Source organism: Palaemon carinicauda, chromosome 8 (assembly GCF_036898095.1).
Source record: "Palaemon carinicauda isolate YSFRI2023 chromosome 8, ASM3689809v2, whole genome shotgun sequence".
Classification (NCBI taxonomy): Eukaryota; Metazoa; Arthropoda; class Malacostraca; order Decapoda; family Palaemonidae; genus Palaemon; species Palaemon carinicauda.
This window is the reverse complement of record NC_090732.1, coordinates 116,580,571-116,590,570: the sequence shown is the minus strand read 5'-3', so window position 1 is coordinate 116,590,570 and position 10,000 is coordinate 116,580,571. Positions and strand designations below refer to the sequence as shown.

Genomic DNA, 10,000 nt, shown 5'->3' with positions numbered 1-10,000 from the left:
AATCAAACAGTGGGCAGCCGTGACGACATAAAGATCATTGATGATAGCGCCCCCACACACGTAGACGTCTTTCAGGAGTTTTGGTACCTGGAAGGCATATTTCAAAATGAAGAATACCACAAGGAACTAGATCATATTTGTTTTGTCATGCAGAATACATCAACCTGGTTAACCAGGTTTTGTTAGTAAACCTAGCTGCATCACATTATGGTTATGAAAGACTGATGGAATCGGCGGCTTTGATGTCAAATTGGTAAGAAGCAATGTAGTAGTCGGGTTGCGAGAAAAAGAATGATTCGAATTCCTAAATGATTATGTGATATTGACAATAAGTCGGGGTATCATAAAACCAGTCTGAATGTGAAGTGCTGCTACACAAATTCAAATCACCCATATATTGTGAATTTTTACCAGAATTTCATGCGCTACTTTTGGTTTATGTCACTAATGTATTTTCATTGCAATAATCCAACAATAGGTCTCATTAGCTATACACACGAGGTCTGTGCATTTTTCTAATAGTGTCTATACGAGGTAAACAATTTTCCTCATTATATATATATATATATATATATATATATATATTCTGGATTGTCTAGATTCACGGGCTAATCGTATATCAAATTCTCTAGGGAAAAGTCTTCTTATGTACGGGTACGGAATTTTGTTTGTCGCCTTTGAAATGTTCTAAATGCTATTCGTTCTCAAAAGAATATTTACGCAAAGTTTTGAACTTGTTTACGAAAGATATTGAATTTCTTATCATACGGTTGTCATCTATATCAAAGCAGGTTCAGTCATTCTCTTTTGAAATCGTACGTCTATTCAATCGTTCATGTTTAGAACATTTTAAGGTCACTTTGCTGCCTCTTAACTTGGTTTATCAGTTACCCTTTCTATGTTGTTTCTCAGGGACGTTTTGTGTGTAGGGCAAAGAGTAGCCTTACCAGTTTTTCATCCTTTCTTCATTACGGAGTTTTAAGTAATATTATATGCAGGTCGAAGACGAGCTTGCATTTTAAAGGGTTATTTAGGTCATGTGTAGTCAGGTCGAAGAAGAGCTAATTGTCTAACGGGTTTGGAGTTTTCTAGTATACCAAACATATTAAACGACCTAGCGAATTTCATTTAGTCATATGCCAATGCACACACCAAAACCTAGTGAATAATTGTATTAGGCAAATTGTCCCTCCTAAATAGGCTACCAACTACCTTGGAAACTCCTCTTCTAATTCTGCTCACAGATTCTTATGAAATTCCCCCTTTTGATAGAGGCTGTAAAACACTTGTTCTCTTATTTGATTTGAATTTTACTTTTTCACATTGAGACTATCTTCTCAGTCCCTTTGGTGGTCTTGATATTTCTATTACGTAAATGATTTAGATATATCTATTAATTACGGACATATATTGTTTTTTCTCTCTGGTAGTCCATCAAAATTTGTTAGTTACTGCAGTACTGTGATCATGTCACTTGGTTTTTGTTGCCATTTTATGGAACATAGTTTTTCACTAACGCCGTTATAAGTTCTACCATCTATGAAACTTATAGGTGAAGTTTTTATTTGAATATTTTAACATTGGCCTATATTAAAAAGTTTTTTCATGACCGATTATACTTTCATTGCTGGGAAAAAAAAGAAATATATAAAAAATCTTTGAAGTACGCTGGAATGATTATTTGAAGACGGATTATTAAGGAACTGATAATGATTAAAGACAAAAAAAAAAATCTTTCAAGGAGGATAGAATTTAACTAAATGTTGGTCATGAAACCATATCATGAAAGCGAAATTTAAAGCTCTTTGAGGGAATTGAAGATTAAACCAGTATGAAAAGATAGACTATAACCGAATGAACAATGGTAACTTTTCATTTCTCAAAATAAAGTTATAATTTTTATCGACGATTCTGGGCATTTGATAAAGCATTGAAGTTTTTATTCTAATTAGGTAAAGTTTTTTAGAATATACAACTGTAAATAATGGAAGTTCGTTATTGAAAGGAATACAAAAAGCAAAAAGAAATATAAAAGGAATATGCTCATAGGCAGTGGGAAGGAAAAAAAAGTTCCAAGGGAAGACCTTACAATAATCTACCCTCTATAATAATTAGCAAGTGTCTGGCTTAATATATATATATATATATATATATATAAAATGTGTGTGTATATGTGTGTATATGTTTACATACATACATACATACAAATACACACACACACACACACATATATATATATATATATATATATACATATATATATATATATATGTGTGTGTGTGTGTGTGTGTGTGTACTGCATATGTGTATATTTGTGTGAGTACGTGCGTGCAACTTAACGGGAAGCCGAAAATACTTTTGCACACTGACATAGCTATTGAAGGTCTCAGATTTTAGCATCCCCAAGTGCTCCAAAGCTGGCTGTATATTTATGGTTCACCTTCATGTTGTTGAATGACAGTAGTAATATGTTCGATTTCATAGTTAGCTACTATCTGTGGTACATTTTCTTATAGATAGATTAAGATTTATTCACCAATAATTAACTTCATTAAGTTTGGGCTTGTGAAGTCGGAAATCATAAGCATAGATTAGGCTAAAACCTGTATTCATTAATTTGATTTATTGTGAGTGACCTTGTCAAAGTTATGGATTTGTGTGTGTATATGGTACAATTAACTGGAGATAATGATTATAGACAATTTTTATGAATAGAAAACAGTAAGTTATGTTCAAAGAAACTAATGGTTAGGTGCAGAACGTGTAAACATTAGAAGTACTAGAAGTTTCTGTGAACATACCGTAGACTTTAAAAACACAATCTACAGGTATAGAAAAATTCTGTAAACCGGTCTACTTGCTTTGTTTTCCTATTAATGGAAATTTGCATAACTTTCCGTCGATAAGAATTTGAAAAATGTAGTGTCTGGCAATAGACACGTAGGCTATAATTTCTCAAAATCTATCTGAAAAATTCTTTTAGTCCTATTTAGAAAACCTCTTGTGGTGGCTGATGTGGTAACGACCCTGACTGATGAACGCCAGATTGAGTCCCGGTCAAACTCGCTAGTTTCTTTGGTCGCTGCAATCACACCATCCTTATGAGCTAAGGAAGGGGGTTTGGGGGAGCCTATAGGTCTATCTACTGAGTCATCAGCAGCCATTGCCTGGCCCTCCTTGATCCTAGCTCAGATGGAGAGGGGCCTTGGACATTGTCTTGCTTGATAGTGTAATGTCACTGTCCCTTGCGTCTGCAATTCATGAGCAGCCTTTAACCTTTAAGCCTTTAAGCCTTTAAACCTTTAAACACGTACCTGTATTCCCACCATCCACGGGTACTTGTTTTTAGGTTTTACTCGTTGGCCTCCAACTATGCGAGTCGAGTCAATTGCTTTGCCGCAGCTGCATTTACGATCTGTGGGAAAAAAGATAACCTTGAAATGTACATTTAAAATAATTGCATCTGCATAGCTACTGTTTTAAATATTATATATGCAATGCTGTTTATGCGAGTGAGCATTTACGGTGTTCATGAACACACGCATTGCCTTATTAGAGGGGCGACGTCGCAGACGATTCAACCAGATGCATTTGAGGTTAAGGGAAACATCTTAGTCGTTAAGCGAGATGTTTTTTTTTTTCGCTTTTGCTTACATAATAGGGGAAACGATGTCGTCTTTCGTTTACACACGGCTTGCATAATGCATACTATTGATATTGGTAAGCTGATCCGAGAAAATGTGTGGAAGTCGATATACAGTATATATATATATATATATATATATATACATGTTGAGGAGTTTATTGTATTTTTTATTCTAATGGAATTGGTTTGATAGAAATTCAGCGTAGCAAGAATCATGTATAACTTTGATAAAGAAAAGTCTTGCTTTCAGTGGAAAAAGGTTATCACTTTAGCCTTGAAAGGTTCATTTTTTAGATTGCATTTTCGTGACGAATGGTTCCATAACTTTGGTGTATATCTTAGGTGATATATATATATATATATATATATAAAACATTTGTCTGATATCTCAATAAAAACATTTTATGGCCTAAGTTAGATAAGCATGTTTGTGTGTATGAGTTGGTGTGTGAATGTTGGCCTATGGAAAACAAAAATAAGGAAATGCAGTTTTTGAGATGAATCAACTAAATCCAACAATGCATTAACCTGTAAAACAGCAGGAGCATTTCTTTCCCGAACATCCTTCCCTCATGATTTTCTGGGATGGACAGTAGACGTTGGCACTTCCTCTGTAGCAATATCCTCCCTGAAAACGGCACTTGGGTGACGATGAGCATCGTATGTGATCTGGAAGATAGGAAGCAATGGTTCTCTTATTGGTCTAAGTCAGTGGCTCCCAACCTTTTTTCTGTCATTTCCCCCCTGCACCCAGTTCAACCATCCAGATTTCCCCCTTCATGCCCCACCCAGCCCTCATGCCCACTCGCCTGCCTCAGAAATGGGCATGATATTCCAATTCTCCCCTTGAATATCATGTCAGTGAGAACTGATATGATCATATCACAATTGAATGGCTAATAACAAATTGCTGCACGTACTATGAGGACATTTTCCACTTGTTTTAGTTAGTAGGTAGTGTAATTATTTTCCCCCTGGAAGCTTCATATTTCCCCCCAGGGGGAAATTTCCCCCAGGTTGGGAACCACTGGTCTAAGTTCTTGTGACTTTGAAATGACAATAGATACTTATCCAATCCCTTATTATATATTGGGCTTTATGTCTGGCAATTCTCTTTGAAAGATTATTATCATAAATGTTTGATGTTGTGTATATTTGTACTTGTATATTGAAAATTAGTCCATATAATTTGTATCTATAAAATAGGGTTAAGCCAATGGACATTTGTTACCTTTATGAGCACGGTGCAGTTTCAGAAATACTTGAAATTTGCCGTGATGTTCTATTACAAGTATATATTACTTTACGTAAACTATTCTCTGACCTTGAGATTCTTACTTCTCTATATAAGATAGATATGAATAAATATAGATCATCATTAATTTATCTCAAAGATGGTACTAAATTGAATTTTTTTTTTATTATAGTTTAAATCACGGTTTGAGTAAAGAAAAGTATGAATGAGGCGTTGTAGAAGAAATTAATTGAATTGATGAATTGACGGAGCAAATTTAAATGATCAAATATCAGATAAAGAAACCTTTGTTAGTTATAACGAAGAATCCGTTCTGCAGACTGAAGGCCATTCAGGCAGCCTCCCATGTTCCTTACCTTCCACGCAACAAGTACAGGAATCTCCATCGCACAGTTTAGGTACATCTGCAGTTAGGCAACTGTTGTCTCTGGCACCTAGGCAGGATCCCCCTCGTCTTTCGCACCGTGTCGAAGTTGCCTCGCACTTTCTCTTTGCATTGCCTCTGATGCTGATCCTATTTTGGTCTGAGTAGCAGATAATTAATTCAATGTGTGAGAGGTACAGATTGAATGAACTAGTGGTATAAAGTTTTTAATCTGTAGAGAAGGGCAGTGATACAAAAATATATAGGAAGAAGTTTACAATTCTGACAGGGGATAGACAAATTCAGATCTGATGCAGCCTCTGATTGGTATAAACAACTGGGAGATCATTACTCAAGTAGTAAGAACCCGTGGTAGCACACGGTTTGTTTAGTGTAAAATGATAATGTTGCATTAGGGGGTTATGGAAAATAATGGAAAGGATTTATTGATATAACGATCTATGTAGAACTAAGAAATTTCAAATCCTCCTTGCCCGTGGGGACTTGGTTCCTGTTCACGGCTTGTAAACCAGTTAGGAATTTAAGTGTTTTATTCGGTAGCAGCTGCAGTGCTCTCTCTCTCTCTCTCTCTCTCTCTCTCTCTCTCTCTCTCTCTCTCTCTCTCTCAAGAACTTAAATTAAGCTATAAGTTTTTCAAGTGAATATGACATTAACACATGGTCGAAGTATTGTAAGATACAATTTTGTAGCTGTAACCTGGAATTATTTTCTCTGGAAAGTAAAATTTAATTTTACTAATGATTCTGTTGTAGAATACATTATTTGACATAAGGTCACCGAGAGAATATAATTTAGAACAAAACTATTAAAATGTCGGAGGCGTTTTCTGTTGCTTGGTAACTGTATTACTTGACCGTTGTCAGTTTTTTTTTTTTTTTTTTTTTTTTTTTTTTTTTTTTTTTTTTACTCCTTGCTTGCGTTTATATATTTGTTCATTAATTTCAGCCATACTGTGCCATACTTATTTTCTCTGGGTTTTACTTTTATCTATTATTCATACATTAGCAGTCTGTTTTGTTAAAACTCCACCAGAAAGCTTTTGATATTTTGATGTGTTCCTTGATATGTATAGCTTACTGTATACATACATACATACATACATACGACTACTACTACTACTACTACTACTACTACTATTACTACTACTACTACTACTGCTACTACTTGTCTTATACAAAAAGAATTTGGAGATTAATTTCCTAAAGTAACTATCGCAAAGAAAAGGATTTTTTTTTTTTATTGAACGGACAGGGCGAATTTATTGCTCAATAAAAGCGATTTTGTAGTCTGCTTGAAATTATAAAACCAAGTTGTCAAGAATTACCAACGAAATAGGGGTTTTGAGGGCAAATAGAATGAATTGGCGTGGATTTATGTTGTCTTGATCACAATTCTTACCTTTTAAATGAGATAGAAACATTGTTTTGAAATAGATTATCAATAGGCTTTGCACATTTAGTTCCTATCAAGTTTGGGTACGTTTTCCAATAAGTATTGCTCCGAATTTTGGAAGAAAATAAGGAAAATGGTCTTCAGTGCCTTCATTCGAAACAAATCTTTGCTAGAAATATCCTCCCAGAAGATTAACGAATCAAAGTATCAATAATATCTCTGTATACACACATCTGGTGAAAATGACCAAAAGATTTATTATTCTAACCCTTCATTTCAAAAGGACTACCTTTTAAGGCATTTTTTTTTCTTTTCCAAACCCATTTCTTTGTAAATGCAATGGAAAGCAACATCTTTCAAACTGGAGTACATAGTAAACTTCGATTTTTCACTTCCCATTCATGAAAGTTCTTCCACTTTTAAAAGATTTACCAAGACCACCTTTATTCGCTGAATGTTTTCCCAACGTATTTGCACCTTTTTTTTTTTTTTTTTTTTTTTTTTTTTTTTTTTTTTTTTTTTTTTTTTTTTTTTATTGCCTGGCCTTTTTGGCCGGACACGGGCTTTTGCATTCTTGCAGCCCGCAGGCACTTCGCTTTGATTCTACCGCTTTTTATATCCACAACTTCTGTCGTGCGAATCCTCGTGCGTCACACGGGTTCATGATGTTCGAATGCCCAACCGGGCAAGAAGTAAGACATCCACTTATTCTTTATTGTCAATGTCATGGTTGAAGACAACGAGTTTACACTACGGTATTCATCCAGGAATCCCGGAAGTGTCCGTTACTGGGGCATTGCTCAGCCTGAGCTCGGCCTAAATGACAAAGCACTCCACGGACCCAGAGAAGCGTGCTACCAATATCATTGTTCAGTTCCTGTTTACCTGATTGATTAGGGAAAGCTGTCTGGTGCAGGTATGAGATGCATTTGTGAACGATCATCTCAATTAGCGTCACAGACACACACGTGTGTGCGTATATATACACACACACACACACACACACATATATATATATATATATATACATATATATATATATATATATATATACATATATACATATATATATACATATATATATATATATATACATATTAATTATATACACACATATATATACACATATTTATTATACACACACACACACACACACACACACACATATATATATATATATATATATATATATATATATATATATATATATATATATATATATATATATTTATATTCATATTCTTATTTATAAAAACAATTCACCATGCTTCTGTTGACCTTTGCATAGAATTTTTTCCTAACAGTGTAGTTAGTTGAGTGGGATGGGTCACAGCAGGGGCCAACCTTGTACATAAGACATGGCTCTCTCTCTCTCTCTCTCTCTCTCTCTCTCTCTCTCTCTCTCTCTCTCTCTCTCTCTCTCTCTCTCTCTCTCTCTCTCTCTCTCTCTCTCTCTATATATATATATATATATGTGTGTGTGTGTGTGTATATATATAATATATATATATATATATATTCATACATATATCTATATATATATATATATATATATATATATATATATATATATATATATATATATATATTTATTTTGTTTACATATAATTACTATTAAAAACTATTGTTTATATCTGACGAAAGCACCTTCCATGCTATTTAAGGCCTATAGTATGTTTAATGATGTCGCCATATATGAAAATATATCTTAACAACAATATGGTATTTTGAAAACTTGAAAAATTTGTTCTGAAATAAAGAAAAACAACTTTTAAGATTTGTAGAAACAGGCCTAAAAGGAACTTGTAAAATTCTGAAGGACTCGGAAATAATAATCTTAATTTTAATGGGCTCTAAAAACATTAAGAGAAAGAGAAGCCACATGTGTGGTACGCCAACTCATTTAAGCCAACGTCTACGTATGTTGAGACGTTAATGTAGATTATACCTCTTTACGGTCAGTTTCTCTCAAATAGGTTTTATACATTTCAATTTGATAAAAAAATTGCACGAGCCTTTATTCCTTATTGCGAAATCAATCTTTTGGGAGACACTTAATAGGAAATTTTGAATAATTTTAAAGATCCTTGCTCGCGGCACCAAATGTTGGGGCAGAAATTACATTTCGTTGCTGGTTTGTTAATTTTAAATATGTGCTTTTTTTTTTTTTAATTATAGCCGGAATTGTATTAAATTTTATCTAAAAGAATATTTCGTTACGGCTTTATACCAGTATTTTTACAGAGTAATAGATTTCAACCTCATTGTTTGGTCCTTGGCCTAAATTTTACAATTACGTTATTCTAAATATTACAACGGATTAACTGCAAAACAATTAAAAGTTCACCGTGAGATCTTGGTATTTTTAAAGGTAAATTGCACTTTGAAATTGGAAATTGGAAAAATGAATCACGTGATGTATTTAAGTTTCATACAAATTCTCTTCTAACACTTTGGTCTAGAGAAACTTTAGTGTTAATAACAGTTCTGTTAGGTTAGGTTTGTTAACCAAGCAACTCCTTATCCTCAAATCCTTTATGCCAGATTAATCATTTGGTAAAAGAACGGCTATTAACACAAAAGTTCCTTTAGATTAGATCAAAGGGCTTTTAGACCAAACTGTTTCTAGGTTAAAGTGCCTTTTGACCAAAGTGCTTTTAGACTGAAGTACTTTAGACTGAAGTGCTTTTAGACTGAAGTACTTTAGACTGAAGTACTTTAGACTGAAGTACTTTAGACTGAAGTACTTTAGACGAAAAGTCCTTGAAGTACTTTAGACTGAAGTACTTTAGACTGAAGTACTTTAGACGAAAAGTCCTAGACCCGTAGTCTGGCACACTGGGTTCTGCACAAGTGTCAACGCAATTTCAGTGCATTTAGACTCTGGTGAACTCCATATCAAATAGCAAAAAATAAGTTTTTATAATTATTAAAGTCTGATACTAGCTTAGCTGTGAGTGTAAATTTTCAAGACTTAATTTTCTTTTTATCGAGTGTGTTATTCATTTGATTAATTCTATATTCGGCAATATCTTGAGTCGTGACAAAAAACACACTCCAATTTTTCAACATATGAGACATGAAACCGGTGCTGACTTTCCACGAAAAAAGGGTAGTAAAATTGTTGGCAAAATTTTTTCTTCCTCTGGTTCTGCTCTCATTCAGATAATAGTAAAAAAAAATCAATTCTTTTGACTCTATGCTTAATCCAAGACTATAATTCCGTAGAGTAATAATAGTCATACCAACAGGTACAATGACCTCGATTTGATTCCAGGTCCCTCAAAATGCCTCCGGTGTTTCCTCAGTGTACAGTAAGTCT

General features: G+C 34.0%; 2 protein-coding genes across 3 annotated transcripts in view; one reads left to right on the top strand and one right to left on the bottom strand.

Annotated features, from left to right (window-relative positions):
- The window catches only part of LOC137645843 (uncharacterized), a 207,904-nt gene that overhangs the window by 37,881 nt on the left and 160,023 nt on the right, over positions 1 to 10,000 (top strand). The gene's annotated exons all lie outside the window — the stretch shown is intronic.
- The window catches only part of LOC137644950 (trypsin-1-like), a 34,943-nt gene that overhangs the window by 5,285 nt on the left and 19,658 nt on the right, over positions 1 to 10,000 (bottom strand). Inside the window, exons 3-6 of one of the 2 annotated variants that reach the window (XM_068377824.1) lie at positions 5,258 to 5,425; positions 4,175 to 4,315; positions 3,315 to 3,415; positions 1 to 87 (exon numbers count right to left, since the gene is read on the bottom strand). The exon at positions 1 to 87 is cut by the window's left edge and continues 876 nt beyond it. In XM_068377824.1, coding sequence (XP_068233925.1) covers positions 1 to 87; positions 3,315 to 3,415; positions 4,175 to 4,315; positions 5,258 to 5,425 — 497 coding nt within the window. The remainder of the gene's footprint in view (positions 88 to 3,314; positions 3,416 to 4,174; positions 4,316 to 5,257; positions 5,426 to 10,000) is intronic. The other variant, XM_068377825.1, reaches the window with a different exon arrangement.